General features: G+C 48.1%; 1 protein-coding gene across 8 annotated transcripts in view; it reads left to right on the forward strand.

Annotated features, from left to right (window-relative positions):
- Positions 1–26,104, forward strand: part of IKZF1 (IKAROS family zinc finger 1) — an 89,383-nt gene extending 63,279 nt beyond the window's left edge. For 5 of the 8 annotated variants that reach the window (XM_082400516.1, XM_082400521.1, XM_082400517.1 and 2 more), the window contains exons 4-8: positions 1,346–1,606; positions 7,245–7,412; positions 11,617–11,742; positions 14,528–14,662; positions 21,675–26,104. In XM_082400516.1, coding sequence (XP_082256642.1) covers positions 1,346–1,606; positions 7,245–7,412; positions 11,617–11,742; positions 14,528–14,662; positions 21,675–22,384 — 1,400 coding nt within the window. In that variant the 3' untranslated portion in view covers positions 22,385–26,104. The remainder of the gene's footprint in view (positions 1–1,345; positions 1,607–7,244; positions 7,413–11,616; positions 11,743–14,527; positions 14,663–21,674) is intronic. The other 3 variants (XM_082400519.1, XM_082400522.1, XM_082400523.1) reach the window with 3 other exon arrangements.
- The last annotated feature ends 752 nt before the right edge of the window (positions 26,105–26,856 follow it).

Raw genomic sequence — 26,856 nt, forward strand, 5'->3', positions numbered from 1 at the left:
CCACACCTACAGTCATTTGCCCCGCTGTGCTCTGAACTGGCCCCATCTCATTTTCAAAAGCCATGAGACAGATGATTAAAAATAACCCTGGTGAAGGAGTGCAGAGGGCTTTGAGCATTCCTCAGCAGAACCCAGTGGGCAGGGAGGCCCTAGTGAGTTAGCTTTGAGAACGTGATTCCAGAGGGCTCAGGGGTGAAGCACCTTCACAGGATGGCACAGCTACCCTCCTTACCTGTCTCGTCTCCTGAGCTCGCCATGTCGGTAGGACTTGGTTCCCTGTCTCCAGCGGCTGGGAGAGGTCAGCTTCCTCTTATTCATCTCTAGAGACTGTGAGGAACGTGAGGGCTTTCAGTGTAACTGCAGTTTCTCCCGGTCGTTACAATATTGGATTCAGCCATCCATCTTCAGTTGGTGTTTCAGAAGAATGCAAACCAAATGACTATCTTCTTTACCAAGAAAAATACATGAATGGCAGAAATAATGACTCTAAATGCAGAGTGGACAGTTGTTATTGTACTATTACCAGGAGCCCTTCACCCCCATGCACACACGAGTCTTACTTTCTGAAAAGCTAGTGCAGATCTGTTACGTTCACCATCCAGGCTGGTCAACCCTTCAGCAACTGGAAGAAACCTGAGAAATCATGGCACTACTTTAGGACACAGGTTTTATTTTCATCATGGAATAAAAAGGGTTTAGAGTGATCACGTGCCGAAGAAACAAACAAACAAAACTCTTTCAGGAATCTTTGGTCAGCAATCTGAGCGCGTTTGCTGAGTTTTGTCTGCACGTTTATTAATACATGAACGAAGGAAAGGTAGCTTATGCTTATCCTTATGCTCAAGGGGACTTTTCCAGGCTAGATAAGTGCTTCTTAGGGGGTTTTGCCAAACATGGTCCCACACCTGGGGGGGCTACGTGATCAGTACTCACCTTCTGGCGTGAGGGGTCTGCTGGCTCACAGGGTGTCGAACTTGGCCTCAGGTCACTCCAGAGGGGCCCAGGCTGTCACAGCGGACCCGATGACCTTACCCTGCATGGAGGTCCCCCCACACACACCCAGTCTAAAGCGAGAATTTATAAATTCCATGCTTTTCACCGTCTGCCCTTCGGACCTACAGAGAGGGCAGACAAGGGTCCCAAACCCGTGATGCTTGCCGCCATGTATCACAGCCCCCTGTGGACCGGTGGGTCCAGAGCCCGGGCCACTGTCCCCTGGTGTCAGCCGCCCAGAACCTGTGTTTAGAAGGTGCCGCTCCCGCCGGGTTGTCTCTGCTGCTGTGCTCTTCTGTTCTGTTTTTGCGATGACACTGAGCGGCCCCCTGTGTTGTATTGTCTCTTTCAGCTGGTAATGTTAAAGTAGAGACTCAGAGTGATGAAGAGAATGGGCGTGCCTGTGAAGTGAATGGGGAAGAGTGTGCGGAGGACTTACGGATGCTCGATGCCTCCGGAGAGAAAATGAATGGCTCCCACGGTGTCCAAGGCAGCAAAGCTTTGTCAGGAGCTGGGGGCATTCGACTTCCTAACGGCAAACTAAAGTGTGATGTCTGTGGGATAATTTGCATCGGCCCCAATGTGCTCATGGTCCACAAAAGAAGCCACACTGGTAAGGCCTGGCGGAGTTCCTCCTTCGGCGGCCCGGAGGGGCCCACGGGGTGTCGCAGAGGACAGGGCCCTTCCCGGCTGAGGGTCCTGAGTGAGGCGTAGCCTCCCCATTCGGGAACAGTATTCAGAAAAGGGCTTCCAAACATGCACCAATTCGATCCTATATATTAAAGCCATAAACAAAAAGTAAAGGAAACAGGTATGCAAGTTCTGACGAGGGCCTGAGAGCATACTCTCTAAATATTGGCGGTGGGGCTGTCAGGTAGCTCACCCTTAAAAAAACGAGACAAAGCAAGATAAGAGGAGACTGATACACTGAAATCTACTCCTCCAATTTTCCACTGAGAAACCATGAGTCAAATATGCAGGTTGGGGGTATCCAAACTGACAAGGCTTGATTTTTAGAAACATTCGTTGAATGATGGAATAGCAGCAAAATTTAGTCTTCCAGAAAGAGTTCTGTTTGCAGATGGCTTATCCTCCAGCAGGTGACACTCCCACCAAGACGGTTTGGTTGCCACTAGTTTCTATCTCAAACTGGTAAAGAATTTAATACCCAAACCCCTGTCCTAGTGGACGGGGCAATGGAGGCTTTGGCAGTAGAAAACAGTATTCTGTGTCCAGAAATGAAGGGATGCAGACAATCTTGTGTCTGACGGCTGCACCCAAGCTCCTGACATGTTCTCACATCGGGGGCTGGAGGAATAGGGTCTCCGTTCTGCCCCGTCCACATCCCCCAGGGTGCACAGTCCTGGTGGGTGACCAGTCACGGGTGTCCCCACCAGGGCTGTCACCACAAATGGCACTAGACAGTCTTCAAAATAAAATGTTAACAGGTCACATCTTACCTAAACTGCATGCGTAAGGTGTCTTCTGAATTGAACAGAAACTTTACCCTTCTGCCCGAAAGGTGGAAACAACACAATAAATGTGCCAACTCCAGTGGTCACTGAAAGTTTGGACATAAAACATACCCTGCCCTGGTAGGTGGCATCTTAGGTCATCATAAAGCCAGCGTCTGCCCCTGTTCTCCACAAGAGGAGAAAAACGAGCCGACAAAAGCAGACTGAGGAGGTAGAGTGGGTTTTGTAAGCTGGCTCAGGGAAGTCAGGAAGAAGATCGCAGCCTCCTGTGATTCTCCCCAGGGGCCCAACGCTTATCTGATTATCAAAACTGAAGCAGGAACTCAGAAAATTCATGGAGCAAAACAGCTGGGTTGTCAGGAAATGCGGACCTTTGTGGAGTTGTCATTTTTGTATTTGAATCAGGCAGTTCCCAAAATAATTTCTGTTTGTCATACATCTGGAAAACCGTAAAATATGTTTATTTTCAATCAACATTCATTTTCGGTAAAAACTTAACTTCTACAATTTAGCAAACGTTGCGTTTCCTAATGTGCCTCTTAATTCTCCAATTATCCAGTGAAATGTCCCCGCCACATCCAGCCCCAAGGGAAGCTCGCAGGCGAATAGTCAGGCTCCCCGCTTTGTAATGAGGTGGAAATTAACGTGAAGGTAGGTTACGTGGTGAGAGACCCTTCACAGGATACACCGGGACCCATATGAATTCATTCCTGATGGAGGAATAGACCTCACAAATGAATTACTTTCCTGCTAATTCATGTAAAACCTGACTATACGGTGAAAGTTCTCTTCAATAAATATTTGATAACTGAATGAAATGCTGGCATACTAAATGGCCAAAATATAATGACTGCCTGCCTTGATAAAAAGAATAATTGCATTTAATGAATAAACCCACCAAGTATAGATATGCAGAGTAGACCGGCTGTTTGCTGCCCACTTCTGCCCACAAATAGTGGCTACGGGCCAAGTAGGTGCCAACAGGTGGAGTCTTTCGCTTACAGAACAAGTTCATTCCAGAAAAAGGGACATAGAGACCATCAGTTTTATGGTTCCTGCCTTGACTTTTATTTAAAAAAAAAAAAAAATGAAACAAGGAACTCCTGATTTGCTTTCATAATGCTTTTCCACTTTGCATAAATATAGTCATAGGTCAATATAGAAATAGTTTGGCCAAACTAGGTTTGAATAAAGAGACATGCTAGAAGGTTTCCACTTTCCTGGAATCGGAGTGGAATGTATCAGAAAGACATGCTTTGCTAATCACCGACCCCATCCTGAATTCTCTAACACGTCAAGTCCCCATAAATCACTGGGGTGTCCTGTGAAAATGCAGACTCTGGTCCAGACCCAGAGGACACTGGGAGCTGGAGCAGGGACTCAGAGCATCCGTAGGTGGTGGGACGTGCAGTTGATAGCGGGCCGGAAACAGTGCCATTTCAGGGGTCCCTTCGTCGGGGAGCCTGGGCTCCACCTAATGTCCCCCCAGAAGCCAGGACTTGCACCTGCCGTCACCGAGTGGGATGGGCGCACTGGGGTTTCCTTCTGGAGGACTGCAGCTGTCCGGGGCAATCTCCCACATCACCACCTCTGAGAGGGGCCAGGGCTGCCCTTGTATGAGTGGTCCATTGATGCCACCATTTCACTTCCCCAGTTTTGCTGCTCAGTTTCATTTTTTTAAACTCAAGCGTCATAGTAACACTTTCCCGCCAACCTCTGAGGGCTCACGGGAGAGTCAGAGGGAGGGTAGTGGTAGAGGAACGTGCAGTAATCTGATTCTAAATGATGGGATTTTTAACAGGAAGCATCAAGAAGAGTGTCTGAATTATGGTTATTCTGTCCGGCCCTGTGCCCTCTCTGTTCCCAGCTATAAGGCGAAAAGGCAGAGTCACTGTGCTTTATAAACACGGCGTCGCACTGGGTACTGCTCCAAGGCACAGCTGCAATAAGCCCAAGCGAAACCTTGTAGTTCAGTGTATTTTTTAATTCACTTTCTTCTGATATAGGGTCAGAAATTTCATGATGTGGGCATCCGTGGAAACTTTCTTTTTTGCCCAACTAAGTTATGAAAAGGAGCTCAGACATTTCTTATAGGGAGTCTCTGAAATGACAGATTATAGAGTTACTGGGATTAAAAACTAAATTTTGAATTAATGATATGAAAGCCCTCATCCCAATTAAATAAAAGGGAATACAGCCTTGGAGGAACTTGGTCTAAGTTGGCTACCATCAGCCTTATACGTGCGGGGGCCAAGCGCTCACCAGCAGAAGTACACAGGTATCGTGGGCTGTCTCCTGTCGGCTAGCTCCAGGGCCCTGATCCCTTTCCTGCTAACACCTCCAAAGGGAAACCACCTTGAGTTGAACTCTGTGTTGTCACTTCAGGGAACGCTGTCTTCCAGGCCCCAGGCCCTGTGATACATATTCATGCCAGCACAGCAATCAGAAACAAATAGATTTCCAGGAAATCTTGCCAGCAGGGTTAAGACACCAGGCCCAGCAGGATACACGAGAGCCGATGACTCAAATCAGAAGACAGATTGCACTCTCAAAGACACGGCCCCTGTCTTTCCTGCCTGCCCTGTTCTGCAGAAGGGACGCATGGCTGTGCGGATCTGTCCTTTCTCGCTCTGCTGATTGGTTACCCTGCACAGACGCTGGCTGGATGGCGGGGTCCAAGCCGGCGTTCCCTCCAGCCTGTCCGACCTCAGGAGGAGCCCAGCAAGCACCTCGTCAGCACGGAGGGGACGCTTCACAATATGTGGGGTCACACTGAGGCACGCTGGTCACCAAGAGTGGCCCACATCCTTGTCACGAGCATTTTTGTAGCATGAGACCACCCAGCTTTCCAGAACAGCCAGCCTGAGGGTCCCCCTGCCAGAGCTAGTGGGTGGAAGCTTTTCCCCTGTGAGGTCGCCCTGGACTCTTCTTCCTTCTTTTGTCTGCTTAGAGTTAAGGACAGCAGCCACACACGTGTGTGTGTGCATGTGTGTGTGTGTGTGTGTGTGTGTGTGTGTGTGTGTGTGTGTGAAGGCTCAGAAGTGTTTCTAGTAGGTAATTAACAATCTCTATTGGACGCTCCTTGGGGCTCCCTGGCTATCAGCTATTCTAGTCTCATCCAGTGTGGCCTCCTAACTCAGAGATTTAGGTAGTTAGTTACTTTTATAATCACCTTCCCACCTGCTGGGCTTCCTCTGCTCAGCCAAGTCCAATCTAGATCTAGATTTGGGAAGATTCTGAATATATTCTGGTTAGTATCAAGATTCCAAATGGTCTATAATTGAATATCACTGTAAATTAGTTTCAATGTTTCCAGTAGCACATCTGTCCTGCCCAGTTAAAATTAAGAATGATGGTAATCATGAAATTCAGAGGCCAATATAGACTTTTAAATTTAATCTGGTGTAGATTTTAGGAGTACCAGATATGCTTCTACTTAATCGCTTTTGCTAAGTGCTGTCTTGTTCACCAAAATCATGTGAGCCTATTGGGAAAATTGACTGTACATTTTAACACATTCTTCTTTCTGAAGAAAAAATTGTTAATAGGAAGTGCATTTTCATGGTACCTCAACACCAGATATTGTGGTCATACAGAGCTCTTCTTAAAAAAAAAAGGAAAAAAAAGCATTTGTTTTTAAAAGAGCTTTAATGCTTACTTAAACATGACAAATATATCCCTCTTTTAATTGAGAGTTAAATAAAAATGTTCACCGATTTTAGATTCTGAGACCTATGACTACTCAATAGCATATTTCTTGAGTACAGATGCCTGTTTATTCCTTTGTTGGATTCAGAGTTTGGGGACATGAGCTGACACACAGCAGAGGGTCCAGTGGTTTTTTTGTTGTTTTTGTTTTTGTCACCACTCCAGCAGTGCCACCCCTGAAAGAATTCCTAATGACAACTAAATTGCACCTCTTAGAATATTTGTACTGAAAATATAACTGTCTTCTATGAATATGGATAGATCAATACTAGCTTCCAGGTTGTAGGATTGTGAGGAAAGCAAAAAGCCAGAAACCTCAGTGCAGGTCAGATTTTGAGGTAGCACCATGGGGAGATTCGGGACTTTTCTTTGGACGGTGCAGACCTTCCCTCCAGTTTCTCAACTTCTCATTTTATTCAATCTTTCTCTTTCTCTCTCTCTCTCTCCCACCCTCACACTCTGTCTGTCTCTTTCCTGATTTGCCTGCATAGGGACAGACAGGTAATGGAGAAGAAATTGAAAGGGAAAATACAGGGAAAATGTAAATGAAAAGAAGTTATTATAACTGTTATAATGAAGTGCCTTTCATTTAAATATAAGAATGTAACGCTGAAATGAACTTGTGATCCTGAAATGCATTTTTAATGAGTTTCCTTTTTATTTTGCTGCTTCAGTGGCATATTTTAAAGACCCTTTGAAAAAAGCCACATTAAAAGCCCCACCAAATGCCACAACACGCAAAATTGGATATTGGTTTATTCCAAAACTGCTGATCAGGAAGAGTGGCTCTTCATCACAAAATGTTGCAGTCACTTTATTTAAATGAGTTTGAATTTGCATTGTGATGTGCCATTCTGATTTAGGGGAAAAAAATTAGATTTTCAGATCAAATTGACCCAAGCAGTGAAGCGTTAAGGAACTGGCAGGTTGAGTCTGAAAGCCTCATGTTCTATCAAACCTGCAGCCGGTGGAAGTCACCGGGCCCGCGGGAAACAACTTTCTCGCCACGTCCTCCCCTCGTCCCAGAGCTGAGTCCCGCTCTCACCGGCTCCCTTCTCGTCCCCGCAGGAGAGCGGCCTTTCCAGTGCAACCAGTGTGGGGCCTCCTTCACGCAGAAGGGCAACCTGCTCCGGCACATCAAGCTTCACTCGGGCGAGAAGCCCTTCAAGTGCCACCTCTGCAACTACGCATGTCGCCGGCGGGACGCCCTCACCGGCCACCTGAGGACGCACTCTGGTAGGTCCTCCGGGCGCAGGCGGGACTCGGCTTGGGGACTGCCTGGCATCCTCTCAGGGATGCCCTGCTCCCAGGACACCGCTCCCTCGGGCATCGGCTGCACCTGACGGAGACAGCAGTGCCCTCCCCCATGTGCTCTGATTTCCCAACGGACCGGAGGAACTGGGTGGGGAAACTTAACGCACACATGTGCGCGCGCACACACACGCATGCACATGTGTCATCTTAGGTAGAGTATTTCAAAAGAGGCCTCCTCGTTCCCTGGTGTCAGGTAAGTGGGTTTCTCTTTTAAAGGGTTTTGCCAGCTCGTGCTTGTCCTGAGTGTGCTGCTAACGCCCCCAGGTTCCCAGATACGTCTCTCAGTGTTGACTGTTAAGTCACCCTCGCTACTGTTTCACGCCGAGCGTTTCGGGAGTCATCATGGGGCTACTTTTCTTTGCAAAGGTGGTAGATAAGGTGATTCTGTCCTGATTGGTGTTGCCTGTTCCCTGGGGGCGCGCTCCCGACTGGTCCCAAGTGCAACGGTCACGCCAGAGGCCAGCCGAGGCCTCCGTGGGAGAGGCCAGTTTGGGGCTGTTGCGAGATTTTAGTAAATGCATCCTGAGTAATCAGGGTCTCAGCAAGGTCATGGTAAGCGAGAATGTCCCACAATATTCGAAGCGCTCCAGCCTGAGAGCACAGATCCACCTCTGAGTAGACTGGATCTTCTGCCCCCGGAGAAGCTGCCTTGGTGTTTCGTGATCCAGGGGCCCCGTAATCTTCCAGGTCAGAGGAAGACGGGGTGGGGCCTGTGTGCTGTGCCAGCACGCCAGCCCGCAGGGGCATCTGACATCACGCCCTTCCCAGCCCCGAGAGCAGGAGGTGATGGGCCCTCACCCCTGCCCTCAGGGAGCTCACTGTCCGGACTGTCCAGACCTGCGGTGGGAGAGGAAGAGGCTGTAGACCAGCTCCCCCCGACGCCCCCAGGACAGCAGCACGAGGCGCCTCCACCAGAGGAGGGGCTGTGTGTCCTTGGGGAAGGTTGGCTTGCGCTCAGGCCACTCTCCCCCAGACGTGACGGGTGTAGTTGGTGCCAGGGTTGGGGCCGCTTCCTCGTCACACATTTACCGAGCACCCCAGGGAGGAGATGGCGGAGCCCCAGCGTGTGCCGGGTACCGTGGTGCGAGCCTCCGAGGGGACAGCGGGAGTGCAGGGAGGGGACAGTCAGCCTCGGGCGGGAGGTGTCCATCCAGGAGGAGGCAGGGCTTGGGCCCAGCCACAGGGCAAGTCTCTAGGCTCACCTTCGGGAAAGTTCCCAGTGAGCGTGTGGCCCTGGAAAGGGAGGTGCTGGGCATTTACAAGTGTTGTGGGGAGGGGGTCCTCCTCTGGTGGGTGGTGCCTGCAGGGAGTCAGCGGAAGGCCACAGGGACAGTGGGGGGGCGGGTCCCGGCAGCTCTGGTTCTCAGATGCTCGGCCCGGCCATCTCCCCTCCTTCTGACCTCCTTCCTGACCATCAGCGTGGAGGAGGCTCCCAAATGCTCTTAGAAAACTGGGATGGTGTGGGAAAGCTTCTCAAAATCTTCCGAGAAAGGAGCCACACGAAGCCAAGGAGTGGCTTCTCCATAAGGAGAGGTCAGCGGGGGTGACTGTGGGGCCTGGGCCCTGCTGAGGGCTGGGGCGGACTTTGCTGCAGGGGCCAGGAAGACAGGCGGCTCCCCCAAAGCGGGATAATGACACCGTGACAGTGAGCATTCGCAGGTGCTTACACGTGTGGATAATAAGGAGCACATGTGTCGTCCCCCCAGCAGTGGAGGTTTGCAGCGTCTCTGCAGGCTTCAGATGTGACAGTGACACCGTCTGTGTGCAGAGCCTACCAGGGGGTCTAGGGCAGAGACACTTCACAGGTGGCCTTCATGTGGAGTCAAGGTGACATCACCACAGTTAGCAGTAACGCTGCGTTAGAGTTGTAGGGTGCACAATATCCCCTTTGGTGGAAAACACAGAGGCTCAGCCTTCGCTTGACACCAACCATACTGTTGTCATCCCTGGGCCACTGTGACTGGCAACAGAAGTCTCTCCTGCGTGTCAGTTCTATGGTGAAGTTAGAAATATCGAGTGCAGTATTTTAGCTTGTTCTGGCTCCACGCCTGCTTATTTCATTTGAGGCATGATGGTATCCTGCTCCAAGTATGGCTGATTATATACAACAGTGGTAGACTCTGGACAGTTTATTTCTATTAGGGATTCACTGCAGTTTGTTTCCATTAGGGATCCACCGATGAGCGAGTAGACAAAACTGTAGTGAGAAAGCCATCATTGATCCAGGGCTGCTGGTGATTCTGCCATCGGAAAGGGCCACAGACACACAACTCCTGCAAAAAAAAAAAAAAAAAAAAAAAGACAGTGACTTAGGTTCTACAAGATGATTTCACTAGAATGAAATGAGGACTTCAGCCTTTGTCTGCAAATCCAGATATGGTCACGTTCTAGTCCATTGTGAAATGGCCACACCCCCATTCCGCTAAAAACCACCATCAACCTGGTAGCTTTCCCTGGCAACCAGTGGTGGCCTGAGATTCCAGCTATAGGATTTGTCCCATACTGATAAGAGGGGCTTGGGTAGTCTGGAAGGGTGAGGAAGGGTCCCCCTCCCTTCTTCTCTGCTTTCTTTGGAAATTGCCAGCTTGGCTAGAGACCTTCTTTCCTGCAGAATAGTGGACTACACTTCAAGATATACTTTCGTTCAGTTGCTTTCATGAACTTCTTATGTTCCAGAGTTAAAATCAATCATATATTCAGACAGAAATGGGTATTCAGACACCAGGCTATATGTATGGAAATTTGCTAAAGCTGTAGCTTTTCCAGGAAAAGACATTGAGTGGGTTATCTATATGCTATTAGTTTCTAAAGGCCATACTCAATAAAACGTGCAGTTTTAGGCAACATTGTGTATGTCAATGTTGTTTCTCTGATGTTAGGGATACCACACTTTCTCCAGATAAAAAAAGATCCCTTTTTCCCTCTAGTAAATGTTCCAGAAGTCAAATTTTGGTTTTCATCTTAGTCTTCTTAAACCATAGCTTCTGTTCACCTAAGGAAGAGATTTAACCAATACAAGATTTGGTTAAGCCGTTTCAGCAAACTTTCCTATTTGGATGGCGTTGATTTTGACATAATACTCTCAAATATGTGAAATCTAACAATATGAGAAGGAACTAAAATGTTCTGGCTTTAGGATGGAAATTTGTAGTGTATAAATAATAGAAGATCCTTTATCCATTTTATCTCCTAAAATGCTATTAAAATCTTTAAACTTAGGCATGATATGAACTTGTGCTAGTCTTCTTTTCCTAAAATACCACTCAGTAAAATTCAGGAAGAACTAAACTCTGTATAGAAGTGCACTGCTCAGTACAGTAGCCACGAGCCATATTTTAATTTTAATTAGTTAAACAAAATTCAAACTTCTGTTCTTAGTGGCGCGAGCCATACTTCGAATGCTCAGTAGGCACGCGTGGCTGGTGGCTGCCATATTGGACAGAACAGGTGGAGAACATTTCCTTCTTCATAGTAAATTCTGTTGGACAGGGCTGATCTAGAAGCCATGCCATCCCTAAAGGTCTTTGGGGAGAAAACAGAGCTTTTCCAGGTTAGAACAAGAAAATACACTTTGGAAACAAAATGCTCATTTCATTAAAGTCTATTTATCCACTGTGGTGTCTTAGAGACCTCAAGGTATTTGTTTCGCACTAGTCTAGGAGTTGAATTCACTTTGGTTGCATTAGACCTGGCGCCACTGTCACTCCAGACCTGGCCCACGGTGTGGCCATGGAGAAGAGGCCAACTTTGGAGCTGAGTCTGTATATTATCCAGCCAGCTCGGGCCTTCCTCACATCTCTGCCCTGTTGTCGGGCATCCCTATTACCTGCAGTGGTTGGTTTCCTCCAGTTAAAGTTCAGACTTTGTGATTTAAGTAGAAGAGAATTTATTAGGCAGTGAACAAGTTAAAATGAAAAAAAGGTAATAGGAGTTCTTGGTACAATCAGGAAACCCCTAGGCATTCACATCTTTAAATTCAGTCAACTCGACGGAGCCCATAATGCTTTTAGCCCTCAAGAGCAGAGGGTTTTTTTGCCTTTTTGGTAAAAAGTGTATTGCATGCCTTCCCATGACACGTATGGCCGCTATTTAATCGGGGTCTTGAACTCCATTGTGTCTCCTGCAGTTGGTAAACCTCACAAATGTGGATATTGTGGCCGAAGCTATAAACAGCGAAGCTCTTTAGAGGAACACAAAGAGCGCTGCCACAACTACTTGCAAAGCATGGGCCTTCCAGGCACACTGTACCCAGGTAAGCACCGAGGGCACAGGCTGCCTGGCCTTGGCTTCCCCTCCTTCCCCAGCTGGGGGGAAGGAGGGCCCCCTGCCCGCTGGGATGCAGCTGGACCAGAGCACAGGCCCGGGAGCCACCACGGCTGGGATGGAGGGACGTTTTTGGCCGCTGAACTCTCACTAGGAGTGCCCTGTGCTTCCCAGCTTTCCAAGACCTCCTCTTACCAGGGAGCACGTGACCTTGAAACCCCTTCCTCTTGAAATCTGGGGAAGCTTCTAAGATCGTAGTGACCCTTGAAAGTCTGGGGTTTTTTCTTTTCTTTCTGGTTTTTGGTGTTTTGTTTTGTTTTTTTTTAACCTGTAGTATCGAATGCTTCTTTGTGCTTAGTCATCTAAATAAGATGTGAAATCTGGTTTTAAAAATGATTTTTTCATGAAGTGGATCATATAAGAGCTTTCAGGCCGTGTTTTCATTCATCAGTGTCGGCACCTGCCTGGAACGTGGGATGATTGGAAGACCCTGACTGTCTGTAGTCTTGCAGCTGTCATAGGTTTCAAGGGAAGCTTGCTTTTTTTCCTCATGTGCTCTGATGCTTCGCCGTGTATTGCATCTCGAGATAACATTTGGCTCTGATCTGAGATAATGTAAAGTGAAAGATGTAAACAGAGAGAGTGTGGACCCATTTAGTCCTAAGATGCAAAGTGATTCCCTTTGGTGATCAGGTGGTTTGGGATCCTTCATGATGGCTTTCTGTCCTGTACTCAGATGAGACGGCTTCTCGTGAGGAGTTAGTGCTGGTTGAGGGTCCATAAAAGCCAGTGCAAGTCCTGCAAGGCTACACCGGCTCTCGGGCAGGCAGTGGGTGGGGGTCTTGCCGTGCTGGGCTGGTTGACCTGTGCCCTCTGTGCATTTCTCATCACCTGTCCCTCCCGGGCCCCCCAGGACCAGCCCCCATGAGCACTCAGATGGACCCTTAAGCAGGCTATCCCCTCTCCATCCCCTTAGGTTGGAGCCATTCTTTGGGCTTAGGTACAGACAAAGCCTAGCTTATGAGATGTAGCAAAGATTTAATTTTTCTGAATATGATTTTATTTAGGAAAAGGCTTTTTGGTCATCTGTCATAATTTCCTAATGTCTTTGTGGAAAACATAAGGTTCCCTTGAGCCTTAGGTGCACAGATTGTGTTACAAGCTTAGAGAGACATGCATCAAATGGCAGAAGAGTCAGTGGTCTGGGAGCTCCGGGCTCGTGACCCCTCACTGTGCTGTCTCGGAGGATCTCAGGAGGCCCCATGGCCTGGCAGAGAGGAAACCCAGCTTGAGGTGCTGTAGGCGCCCTGGACAGGCCACGGGCCCGGCTTTGCAGAGAAGGATGGACACATTGGGAAGCATATTAGCTTGATAGATCAAAAATACTACCAATACAATTGAATTCTACAGATTTTATGGGTACCCCTCCTATAAATCAGGGTGGGGGCTGTTACATTTGCCCATTTAATAAGAAACCCACATTTCCAAGGCTAAAAAATTTCATTTACCAGCGATAATAACCAATTTGAAATATATTTTTTCAAAGTGGCGTTCATCATGAAACAATGAAGGCATAAAATGCTTAGAAATAATCTTAGCAGGTCATGTACAGTCCATGATGAAGAAAGCTAGCAAACAATACTGGGACCAGAAAACATGGAGGAGTCACAGGGAGAGAGGCCTGGACACTGCACGTGTGTCCTCTGGGATCATGGCATGGTTTAAGCATGAAATTGGTGTGTCAATCTTATTGGAATGTCATAAAGTGTATCTGGAAAAGTAAATGAGGGAAACGGCATTTTTTAAAAAGAAGAGTAATGTCTAATGCTGTATTCAAATGTAGCTGTCATCTGGACCTCTTTGAAGAATAGAGACAAATCAATAGTAGAAATGGATAAACCTTCCAGAGACCCTGTGATCAATCAGCCTGTCCCATCTGAAAAAGGAAGAAGCACAGAACAGTGGGATTTCAATGGACTTTTCAGAATCGGTGTGGGAAGAATTGATGAGCCATTTGGAAGACAATCAGTTTGCATTTTTAGCTTCTTATACCTTAGGAGAAATTGCAGGGGGATGAAAGAGCGATATTTCCAAAAATCCAACCATAAAAACTGCAACACGGATGGTTACGCAGGATACAAAGCTGTGTCTTCAATTATGGAAAGAAAGGGACGACATAGGAAAGCACAATTTGGCTAGAAACACTTCCTAGATCAACAACATTCACCTCCACAATTTCTAGATTTCCTACAGTGCATGTTTTTTGATTATCCGGTTTGCTGTGTTCAGGGTCCAGGAGCTCTGAGTTCATTCCCATGTTGCTAGGATTGGCTGCAGCATCTTTGTGGCCAGGTTTCTCCTGCACCTCTGTTCACTGTGGCAGAGTCTGACCCTTAGATCATTTCTAGCTGAGAGTTCTTTGACTCTCAGGAGGGCTGCTGTCAGGATTGACTGAGTTAGTGGATTGGGGTGTATTTGAAAAGTTAAGAGGACTTGTCAGAGGGACACAATTACTTAATCACAGTTCAGCTTCTAGGGACAGTAGTGGCGCTTATTCCCTGGTCTTGGGGGATAAGACAGGTGTCATTAGCAGGCGGCTCTGGTCAGCCTCCATCTGGCTGGCAGCGTTGCTAGGAAGATTAGAAATAATCTCCGTGAAGATCCTGGCTCTTGTAGGCGCTTAACACATGTCATATTTAACACTGGATGATGAGACTGAATCCTTTCACTGTAAGTATTTCTAAACTGGTCTTTCTAACTGTCTTTGACTTTAGTCATTAAAGAAGAAACTAATCACAGTGAAATGGCAGAAGACCTGTGCAAGATGGGATCGGAGCGCTCACTCGTGCTGGACAGACTAGCAAGTAACGTCGCCAAACGTAAGAGCTCTATGCCTCAGAAATTTGTTGGTAAGAGTTAAATGTTTCCTGTCTCTTAAAAGAACAACCACGCGGGTGCTTTAGATGGTGATTAGCTGAGGGTAGAAGAAAGGAAAACATATCTCATTTTTTAAAAAGCAAACATTGGCAAGCTTAACATTTCTCAGATATCTCAGAATGGTTTTCCAATAGTCTTCTTAAAAATAACAGATCTTCTCCCAGGAGTTGTGCTTAGAGGTGGTTCTGCAGCGTCTGGGGCGCTCGGTGAGATCTGCCTGTGGACGCTCTGTGTCCATTGGGGGTGGCCTGTCAGTGAGCACAAGGCAGGGGGCGCATGGCCCGGAGAGCAGCCTCTCTGAGCCTCAGGTGCTCATTTTTCAGAGGAAGCTCATAATACTCCCCACATGGGCTACTTTGAAGGCTAAAAAGGCAGAATTGCAGGGCAACTGGCCTGCGAGGTGCCCAGAGAGGAGATACCTCTGACTGTCTACCTGTGCCAGGTGTTTTCAGGGCGGGGCAGCCCTTTCCCTAGGAGGTTGTCATCCAGTGTAGCCATCATCCAGCCCAGACACTGGAAGTTCAAGAAGGATGACACCTGGGCAGGCGGAAGGGAGGAAGGGCTCTGGGCTGGGGACCCAGCCTCAGGGTGTCAGTTCACAGCCACACTGTCACCTTGGCAAAATTAGTCAAACTCTCCAGCCTTGGTTCCACTCTTTACGTATCTCACAGGGTTTTATGAACATAGATTAACACCAAGGAAGTGAGAACATTTAGAAGCCCTCAATGTGAAGATGATATCATGAAGATAATGTAGAAAGAGGAACATAGAGGAGAGGGTCACGTCCAGGGAAGAGGACTGGGGGGGAGGGTCACATCCAGGGAGGAGGATCATGGGGGGAGGGTCATGTCCAGGGAGGAGGACTGGGGGGAGGGTCACATCCAGGGAAGATGATCATGTGGGGAGGGTCATGTCCAGGGAAGAGGATTGGGAGGGGAGGGTCACATCCAGGGAAGAGGACCAGGGAGGGAGGGTCACGTCCAGGGAAGAGGACCAGGGAGGAAGGGTCATGTCCAGGGAGGACTACCAGGGGGGAGGGTCACATCCAGGGAAGAGGATCAGTAAAAGCTTGTGAAGCTGACAGTGACCTGTCACTGAGAGGGAGGAAGAGGATTTCAACACATCTTTGACAGTGGAAGAATGGAGGAGGGTTCTAGGCAGATGGATACAAATACAGAGAAATGGTGATGCTGTTTGGGGGCTGGAGGGTGACGTGTGGACACGTCCGACAAGCAGGGCGCGTCCCGGGGTGACTCACGGACCCTCAGGGAAGCCATAACAGTAAAGCCCGAGTCAGCTCTGGCTACAGGTGAATGGCCTTGGAATGCCAAGGTGAGAAGTGTAGCCTCAATGCAGTAGGCAGAAGAAAGCATTGGCGTGTTTTTGATTGGAGCCACATCTTGGAAAATAGAGAGCTCGAGTGCCAAAGATTGACTGGAAATGCGAGGACAGTGGGGTTGTGGTGGAAGGAGGGAGATATGGGGGCCGTGCCGGGACTGGGGGATGGAAATCATGAGTCCTGGGGACACATGTGCCATTGACAGGTTCTGCGAAAAGATAGAGTCTGGGTTTGATCTGCTTGTTTTCAAGGACTTTCTGAGTGACGCCCCGTGGGAGCCTGGGAAATGTGTGTTGGGAGAGGGCGTGGGTCCAGCACGGGGTTAGTGGTCAGTGAGGCCTGGGGCAGCTGCTGTCCTGCAGGAGGAGGGCAGGACCAACAGAAGGCCAAGTTCTTGGGCTCCATCCTCTCTCTGACACTTAAAACAGGCTCCATTTTGATCGGGTTTTAAGTAGAGGCTTGTCATAGGCTGGGGGTTGGGAGGGGTTGGGGGAGGAAGGATTCAGTTAAAAAACACTTTTGCAAACCACCCGCTGGAGACGCGGTCTGGGGAGTCGCCCACACAAACGAGCCTTTAGACTGTTGCGCGGGGGAGGCCTCATGTTTCCTGAGCAGAGGGGGAGTGACGTGACGCGGAGGACCGACTGCTGGGGGTGGGATTTCAGGTAGCACCGGGTGGAGGTGAGCCTGGGGCCCCTCAGCTCCTCCCTGGAGGCCTCGTGTGGAGGGGGCTTGGGGGCCGGTGACCAGGAGAGATGGAGCAGCAAGTGTGCCCGAGGATTGTTGACAGTCACGGGCCCTGGGGAGCTGGGTACCACTTCCTCCTTCAGGTGAGGAAAGTGAGGCATGCCAAGGGCTTTATAAATGGGCATTTCAGCCCCTGCAGCTTATGGAGACTTCAAATAACTATCTGTGAAACTCCGCAGTAGCCATCGCGGGTGAGACCACAGTTTAGGTGTTGTACTGAGATTTAGATGCTTTTGCATTAAAATAAATAAATAAATAAATAAACAAACAAAACCAGAACCCCTCTGTCTGATCAAGCAAAACTAAGGTAAAAAGAAGTCCCTGGGGAGAGGTGGACAGCACAGGAGAAGTGGCAGGGTCCGGGGGGGAACGACAGTAGACAGTAGGACAAGGATGGCAGAGTGGAGATTGGAAAAAAGGGCTCAGAACTGGCTGTGTGTTCTGTTGGTGTTTCCCCAAGAGTTTGATGATTGGCAGTTTATTTCTAAAATATTGCCTCTTCTTGCCCCCAGATGACTACCTTACCCTCATGTCAACTTGATGGGGTTTTCATCAACCACTCCTAACTTGTGGTTTCTCCATCTCTAAAATTAAAAAGGAGATGGACCTCTAACCTCTAGAAGCGGTCTATCTTGTACATAAATTCAGAAAGAGTGTGTAGGAATGCAGCTGTTACCGTACAAGCTGGCAGGGTATTGGTGGGGTTGAAAGAGCTCCGAGTTTGCACTCAAGAGAGCCTCAGACCCAGCCCTTCTACTACTATTTCTATTTATTTAGAGTGATCTCTTAATTGATTGGACTTTACATGCCACTCTTTTCAAGAAGCTTCTGTAGGTGTTCTGTTTTCATAATTGTTTTGTGTTTGAGGAGGTCTGCCTGCTGCCTTTCTACTTGAAGAGCATGCTGACGAGTATGTGATGTTGGTCGCTCATTTTTTTCCCCTGAGAACTTTTTAGATCTTGCCATCATGACTGAAGGCAAGATTTCCATTTTTTCTCTGAATGCCTGAAGTGTTTTTTCTTTAACCTAAAAGTTAAATACCCTAGCTGGGATATGTCTTGGTGTTTTTGCATTCTGAATAAACATTTCCTGACATTTTAATCTGGGGATTCCCTTCTTTTCTCTTTTATTTCTTGGAAATTCTCTTTTTTATAAATATACATTTTGTTTCATCTGCTGTGATCTCTATTCAGAGATACCAGGTGTCCTTATGTTAGAGAGTTTGTCTTCCATATCTGTTAGCATTTCTCTCAGTTTATTTTTTTGGCTTTTTCACATTTATTCACTGTTATTATCTTGTGTTTTTCCTCTATGTTAGTAATTCCATTTTTAGTGGTTTATGTTCTATTACTTGATGTTTCTAATCCATGTATTAATTCTGTAATAGTACTGTTTGGACCTCATTTTGTTTCCTGAGATCTAAAATCTCTGTTTTCATCTTATTCTGTTGTTTTAGCCTGCCATGTTTCAGTATCTTTTTTAATTGAATCCGTGTCACAAAGCAATTATGAGACATTACTTCTCTTCCTTGAATTAAGCTTTTCCCTAGGATGGGCTTAGTGGTCTGTGTTTTACTTCCTTTCTTCCCTTGTCTTGCTAGAAAATATCTTCACAGTAACCATGACCTTTTCTTTTCATCTTGCTTATTCAGCTTGGGCTGATAGAGTTTGATTGACATGTCTACATTCTTCCTATTGTATCTGAGATTTTTTTTTTTTTCCTGTGAGAGCTATTGACTTTTCTCAATCCTGAAAGAATGCCAAGGATGGGGTTGGGGGAGTTCAGGTGAGGCAAAGTGCAGTCTTTGTTAAAAGAGCTCCTCTCTGCCCTCTCTCCCTCATTCTGAGACCTGGTTAAATGCCCTAAACCAGTTATCACTGTACTGTACCTGGTTGGGGAGTATTTCCCACAGGGGGCTGCTCTGGTCCTTTGGGCTGTTTCCTCCCAGTGTACAGCATTGAGGACTTAACTCCTGTCTCCCATCCAGAGAACCAGCCTCACTGCTCACTTGGCCAGGGTCACCTGGTCTCATTAGCAGAGGTTTTAACTGCTTTTTGATCAGAAGTGGAAAAAGACACCTATTTGAATTGATTCTCTACGGATATGAGGATATTAGGGAAAATGCTGAAGATTTTGTTGATTCATACTTAAGGTTTTTGTAAGTGAGATCAACAGCCAGGCTTTGCCATGTATCTCATGCCAGAATTTTCTTTCCTTGGTCCTTGATTTTTTATAAACATGTATTTCATTAGACTATGTACCTTTCTTTAGCATATTGCCAAAGTGAATGTTGTGGGATTTTCTCACTTTGTGGAATATGAGGGAAGAGAAATTCTGTGGGTGGTTTCAATATGCCACGTGAGTCTGAAATATATGTTGGGTTTTTTTTTTCCTACATCCTTTTGTTGTTGATTCCCAGTTTTAAAAACAACAGATTTCAATGGTTGCTTAGGAAACCACAGAACCATGACTTTGGGAGAAACAGGATGATTAGGTGGGAAAGCACCATTTTTGGTGGAGCTGTAAGCACTTTTATATGTATCAGAATTGTCCGTGAAGTCCACTCCCCTCCCCTCCCTGCTGGGGTTTGGTGGAGGGATAGACTGAGATACCAGCCAGAAGGGACTCCTTCTCCTCTGAGGTTAATGTAACCAGACACTTGGCACCTCGACACAAAAAACAGGAAAAAAAAATCACGTAGTTTCTGTAATGCTACTCAATTACTTCTAACCTTAAATGGGGAGAAACACCACTTCTGTGATCCCTGCCACCCAACTTATGTAGAAATTCCATTCTGTTCCAGTTCTGCAGAGGGCGTGGTAGTCCACTGACAAGTTTCTTTGTGTCATCCAAGGGTCACATTGTACTGTTGTCAGGGAATGTATCACTCCTGACCACCAGCAGATTTGAATGAATGAGAGCCAGACTGCTGTATGATACACATCCCTAACAAAGCAAGAAGTGGGACCTAATGATGCTTTCTAGTATGATGGGGCATACTCCTGGACAGTTATCGAAGGTTACAGACATTTTTAAGGATTATTAATAAGTCTACGAACTGTGGAGCAGTTCATCCTTTCGTTGCTAAGAACTAGCTGCAGACCGTGACGTCAGGTATCCGTGTGGGAGGTGTGGGGATCCTTGCTGTCACCAGCCTCACCAGCCACCATCAGCCGTAACCTGGACCCTTGGGCAGCCGGAAGGCACTCCTCACCTTTGCCTCCTGCCAGTGACCAAGAAGGGTGCTTCCTTCCTTCAGACCTTTCTGTCTTCCTTCAGACACAGTCTCTGCGGGGTTTACCCAGCCTACTGATCCGCCCAGGGCTCCGGCCACCTTCACCCATCCCTTCAAGGCTCCAGTCTCCCTCTCCTCTCGGTATCCTCTTGCTGCTCCCCCCGTGGGACACACTTCACAGTCTGCAGCTAGCTCTTAGCAACAGAAGGATAAACTGCTCTGTACTTCCTAGACTTATTAATAATCCTTAAAAAAATCTGTGACCATTGATAACTGCCAGGAATATGCCTCATCTTACTAGAAAGCGTCATGAGGTCCCCGTAGCAAGCCTTCCTTTTCTTTCATGCAACTTCTCGGACAGGGATGCACTGCATGTGATCACGTGTTAACGTCTGCCTCCCCCGTGGGCTGCTGAGGATGGGGACCACTGTTACTTGTTCGCCATTCCGTCCCTCCTGTCTGCTCCAGGGTGGACACTTGGTGGAAATGTGTTGCGAGAAGGAAGGAAACAGAGCGAGGGGCGAAACGTAAACAATTCAGACCTGCCTGTGGATGGCCTCTCGTCCTGTGACTTATTAACTAATTAACCACCACTGAAAGTCAAGTGAATCAATAGCCCTGACAATGAGGGCAGACAGTTCATTCATGAATTTGCTAATGAAGCCATGGTTTCCTACTGAGCTTAGAACCAGTATATCGAGAAGGTGTATCTTCAAGTATATTCATTTTATTTCATTGTGAAAATTTATACTTGGAAGTTAATTACAAGAAGTCAGATCTTTTCTCAAATTTCCCCTTTCCAGGGGAAGCAAGCTCGCCGCCTTCTACAAACCGTGGTATTAGATCTTAAGTTTCTTGAGGCTAAGCTTGCTGACAAGTCCTTGACAACAATTCCTCGGGCATCGTTCATGCTCAGTAATTGTTTGAAAGGACAAGTAAATGTCACCCCTGGGGCCTCCTCGCTTTGCTCCCGGCTCTCCACCACGTGACTCTGCAGCACAGGCTCGGTGGTGTTAAGAGCTGGGAGGCGAGAGTGGAATTGGAGGCCAGGCAGGATGCGGAGGCCGGCCGTCTGATGATGCTTTTCACTCTCACGCAAGTCAGAGCCAGCTTTGTGCTACTGACAAGATTGATACCATTTCACTGTAAAGAATATACAGTTTTCATATTTTTGATTAAGCCTTATTCTAGAGTATTAAAGATAGGAATTTAAAACATACGAGAGAATATTATTTTAAATAAGTACATTGCATATTGTTGTAATCATATAATTATGTTTTAATTAAATAAATTTGATAAATTAAGCAGCCATGGTAAATTTCTTAGAACAGTATATTGAAAATTCATCATTTAAATATTAATGTTAAATATAAAAACGTTTATAACATCCGGAGTAAAAGACACAAGTGTTGGTTTCCTCCGTTTGAATATATGCTGTTTAAATTGGCACACCATCCTTGGTTGCCCTACTCATTTACTGATCTGTCCAGACAAGTTGGTTTAAACGCCGACCCCGGGCAGAGCCCCGTGCCAGGTGCCCCGCAGGCAGAGATGTGTGAGCTCTCCCCTATGTTGGAGGTGCCCCCTTAGGTGTAAATGTCAGCTCTTGCCACTGGGCGCGGAGGGAACCCGGGCCTCTCTGACTGTCCCCCGCTTCCCACAGGGGACAAGTGCCTGTCGGACCTGCCCTACGATGGCAGCGCCGGCTACGAGAAGGAGAACGAGATGATGCAGACGCACGTGATGGACCAGGCCATCAACAACGCCATCAGCTACCTGGGGGCCGAGTCGCTGCGCCCCCTGGTGCAGACACCCCCGGGCAGCTCCGAGGTGGTCCCGGTGCTCAGCCCCATGTACCACCTCCACAAGCCCCACGCCGAGGGCCCCGCGCGCTCCAACCACTCGGCCCAGGACGGCGCTGTGGAGAACCTGCTGCTGCTCTCCAAGGCCAAGTCCGCGTCCTCCGAGCGCGAGGCGTCGCCGAGCAACAGCTGCCAAGACTCCACGGACACCGAAAGCAACACGGAGGAGCAGCGGGGCGGCCTCATCTACCTGACCAACCACTTCAACCCTCACGCGCGCAACGGCCTGTCCATCAAGGAGGAGCACGCGGCCTACGACGTGCTGCGCGCGGCCTCCGAGGGCCCCGCGGACGCGCTGCGCGTGATCGGCACGAGTGGGGAGCCCCTCAAGGTGTACAGGTGCGAACACTGTCGCGTGCTCTTCCTGGACCACGTCATGTACACCATCCACATGGGCTGCCACGGCTTCCGAGATCCCTTCGAGTGTAACATGTGCGGCTACCACAGCCAGGACCGCTACGAGTTCTCGTCCCACATCACACGGGGGGAGCACCGCTTCCACATGAGCTAAAGCACCCCCCGACCCCCGCCCGCGGACCGCGCCCCGCCCCCAGGAAGAGCCTCCAGGACCCGCGCCAGCCCCTGCGCGGGCAGCCGGGATGGACCGACTGCTGTGCTTTGACCTCTAGGTCGTGTTTCGTTTTGTTCTGAGTTGGTTGGCTTTTGAAAACAAGAAGTTTTTCTTGTTACATGCTGGGTTCCATTCGGAGCCCCCGAAATGCTCTCTTACTAGACAATTCTGTAGACCGCTGGCTGAAGTCCCCTCCCCTGTTGCTTCCTAGAAATTGCTGTCCTCCAAATGATGGGTCATTTTCGGAGAGAATTTTATAAAAACAGGCGGAAGCCCCCTAAGGAATGAGCTGGTTCCGTGCTAAGCACGGGATTCGTGCCCCAGATGGGGTTTCCGAGGTGCCCGGAGCCGTGGGCGCAGCCCCTGAGCTGCGGTCGTGAGCTGACCCTGGGGGTGAGGTGCCGCTAGAGCAGGGCCGGAAGCTGCGTGCACCCAGGGCAGACAGGCCACAGGTTCTAAACAAAGATATGATTCTAAGTCAAGTTCTGCACATTGTTGGGGAAAAGTGACCATTGGGCAGAGGGAGGGAGGGATGGGAGAGCCTTTGGATTCATTCTCGATTTCCAGACCGTGAGGTTGCTCAGCCCACAGCTAAGCCTTCCGAGGCCTGTTGTCACGTGGGATGAACTCCTATTCCCCTGGGGCACCTGGGACTACTGTCCTCCTATTCCCCTGGGGCACCTGGGACTACTGTCCTCTGCTCCCTCATACCGGTACTTTTAAGGGCCCCCCCCCAAAATCTATCACTACATTTTTAACACCAGTCCTGAAATTTGAACCTTAATTCCTTTTGAAACGTTCAGATAATAAAATCCCCCAGAAACCAAAATTTTATTCTAAATTCCACACTCATTTCTTTGGTTCTGTACTCCTTCCCCGCTGGGTTCTACCTATGACCAGAAGGCTATTTTCCCTGCAGAAGGCCCGTCCTAGACCTCATTTAATGTTTTGTTTGCAGCCCCAGGCCTGGATTTCTTACCGTCAGTACATTTCTTACCCTGCTCGCTGTGTGTATTATTCTCATTTTAAAATCCGTAAAAGAAGGATTCAGAATGACCCTTCATTTTTAGTTCAAGGAAGTTTGACAGGTGCAGTCCGGGAGATGCTGCTTACACACAACACCTATTTGTTTGAAACTAAACTCTCCAACCGTCTGAAACTCTCTCCTGTAAGGACAGAGCTGCACCCTGCATCCACGCAGGCAGGACGCACCCGTCTGTCTGGGGACCATCTCGTGACCAGAACTCGAGGTCCAACGGGACAGAGGCAGGTGGCCCCAGAGGTGCTCTCTGAAGCTCCACGAAGGTGTCCGTGGGTTCTAATCCCAACCAGGAAGGTAATGCTATCATTTAGGACACCCATCTCAACCGTCTAGCAGGAAGGGCGTACAGTTTCAAATGTCTCCAGTGTTTGTCATCGCCAAAAATGTCCAAGGTGACCATGAAGAAACAGGAAAAATTGTGCACAAGCACCTCTGCATTTCATCTAAATCCTGAGTTCTTGGGCTCAGCTCTCTTGACATTTGGGGGCTGGATACTCTGTTGCAGGAGATTCCCCTGGGCATCATAGTCTAACAGCATCCCTGGTCACTACCCGATAGATGCCAGTAAGACCCCGAGTTGACTACCAGAAATGTTCCCTGGGGAACAAGAGTTGCCCCTAGTGAAGAACACTGCTCTAAACGAATTCTAAACCAGTCAAGGGTCTGGAGGCCTTCCAAAGGGTCTGGAAGGGCCTTCAAGAGTCTGGAAGCCCTGCAAGAATGTTCCCCGTCAGCAGTCTGGAGCCTGACTCCTGTTCCTTTGGATTCATGATAAATTCTATCAATGAATTATCCCTCTTCAGTCTTCAGAAACATACCCTCTCAGGTGCATTTGAGTTTTCTGGAGAGGATGGCGTCCCAGCATCCTTGAGGCGTGGGGTTCTTTGCTTACAGAACCGCATGACATTTTGAACCTGAACGTAGACAAAGCTGTAATAATTGGGGCAGTGACACACTGATGCGCTGGGTGAGGGGGCAGAGGGAGACTCTGGGCTGTGGGCAGTGTTAGTTCCATTTGCAGATACAGAGACAGATCCACCTCATCCCCAAGAACATATGTATTCAAGGTGAGAGACTGCTTAGATGTCCAGTTTGTAGGCCAAGTTCACCTGCCCTGTTCTTTCCCATCCAGCCCCACAGGGTCCATTGGCTGAATGGAGTTATTTTTCCCTGTGACTTCAAACAGAGCTGGACCCACCACTGTAAATAGTGGCTACAGGAGTTCTTTTCTCCAGGGCTTTCCCCTCCCTCTCTCTGCCTTTTATAGCCAATATAACTGTTTATTTACACACCTTTTGTTGTGGTTTTCTATTGTAACACCATTTTTCTTTCAAACTATTGTATTTAAAGTAAGGTTTCATATAATGTCAACGAGTAATTAAATTATGTTTGAAAAGCGGCCATGTTCTGTACCGAAAGCTGTTAACGTTTTCCTCCTAGCTGGTAAAAGTAGGATTTTGCATGATCTCACTCCCTTTTGTTCTGTGGTTTGTTCTGCTGTTTGATGGTGTGAGTGTGTGTCTCGGGGACCGTCATGGATGCACTAGGTTTCGTGCACTCTCGTTGCATTGCAAATAAATATCAACCAAAGGAGGGGCACCAGTAGCAGGAGGATTCGTTGATCACAAGGAGAAATCCCTGTTTGGCGTTCCTGCCCCTCCCTGTCACCCAGCTTCCCTCCACGCGAAACACCTGGATGCCTGCTCCTTACCCAGGTCCTCCTGCATCACGTACCTTAAAGCATGGGCTTGTCCTAGTTGAAGAGTCACTAAAAAGAATTGTGTTACCATTGCTTTATTGCCCAAGGGCATGTCCCAGCACCCAGCGCTTCAGATACCCACACGTTTCACTTCCAATTCAGAATCAACCGCAGAATGAAATCTCAGAATCTTCACTGAGAAAGACAGCTACCTGTTATGGAGATGTGAGTTCTTTTCTTTCTTTTCTATTTTTGTGCTTTTTTCTTGTTTTGTTTTGATTGTGACTCTTAGAGTGTCACCTTCTTGCCGAAACAAAAGCGAGATGGAATGAACTGCTGTAGACAAGTCATGAAGCAAATGTATTTCTCTCTCTTGCACTTCTTAAGTTCCAGCAATAATGAAGGGTCACCACTACTCAAAACCCAGATCCTGCTCCTTCAGTTCAGTGTGTGTGTGTGTGTGTGTGTGTGTGTGTGTGTGTGTGTTTTACTTTAAAATGAACCAAAATTAGAGTTATTTAAGATATACAGACATCAGAAAAAAAAAAAAAAAGCACACAGGCTGTTGGTGCCATAGCATTCACTGTGAACCCATGTAACCAGATATGAATATGCAATCTTGTTTCCAATACTTTCTAATACACTTTTTTACAATGTTGTGTGTGATGACTGTTCAGGGTTCAATTTGTTTGTATCTAACGCAGCTTTAGGTGTTCGGCTGCCATTCTGGCAGTTACATGTACAGGATTGTAAATGGGAAAATGCAGTTGTATTTCCAATCTGCCTCTATGACGATGTTAAATTATTTCTGTTTTGCTGTGAACAAGGGGTGTACCCCTGGAGGAATAGAGTATCCTTTTGTACACATTTTGAAATGCTTCCTCTGTAGTGATAGAACAAATAAATGCAACAAATACTCTGTCTGCCCTATCCTGTGAAGCCCACGCTAGTCTGAGAGAAGGTCCTGCAGAGCTGCCGCCTGCTGCAGACCCGCTCCGGGTCGGAGGAGACAGAGGTGGGCTTGGGGGCGGGTTCAATACAAGTTGGGATCATATGTGAGCATCTGCATAAGACGTTGCTGCCGGTGCATCAGTTCACTTCAGCAGACTGACACCCTCTGCCCCCCAGGCCCAGCTGTGCTGGACTTAGGGCACTTGTGGGTCTGAGGGTAGGTAGAAGTCGTGAGCAACAAGACATACATCCCTGGCTCTTTGTAGTGCAGTGCTTAATGCCACGAGCAGCAGGCCCATGGCCCGGGGAGCCCAGAGGCAGTGACCGACCGCAGTGACCGCCCGGTGGCACTCTCCCTGCAGAGCTGCACACTTAGGGCAGGGGCGCTCCAGCTCTGCCGCAGACCCGCACTGCTGCAGACACTCTCGGTGGTGAAAACCCTCTGGCCCTTTTGGACAACTAGCCAGACATCCTATGGGTTCAGATCTACTAAACAAGGTGAAGTAACCAAGTTTCCATGGTCCAACATTTGACCCAAATGGGGCGAAACTTTAATGAAATCCATAGACTGTACTGTTTCACATCAGGCTCTGGCATCAGGGGCTTTTCATAAGTGGTGTTGGCTGAGGCAGCATCCTTCAAAGGAAGCTCCCATGGTGAATGCCTCCTTAGGTTACAGCACTGAAAGAGCGCGTGAGTTCTGAAAGAGCGTGTGGCTTA

The sequence above is a fragment of the Balaenoptera borealis genome, assembly GCF_965194805.1.
Source record: "Balaenoptera borealis genome assembly, chromosome: 7".
Classification (NCBI taxonomy): domain Eukaryota; kingdom Metazoa; phylum Chordata; class Mammalia; order Artiodactyla; family Balaenopteridae; genus Balaenoptera; species Balaenoptera borealis.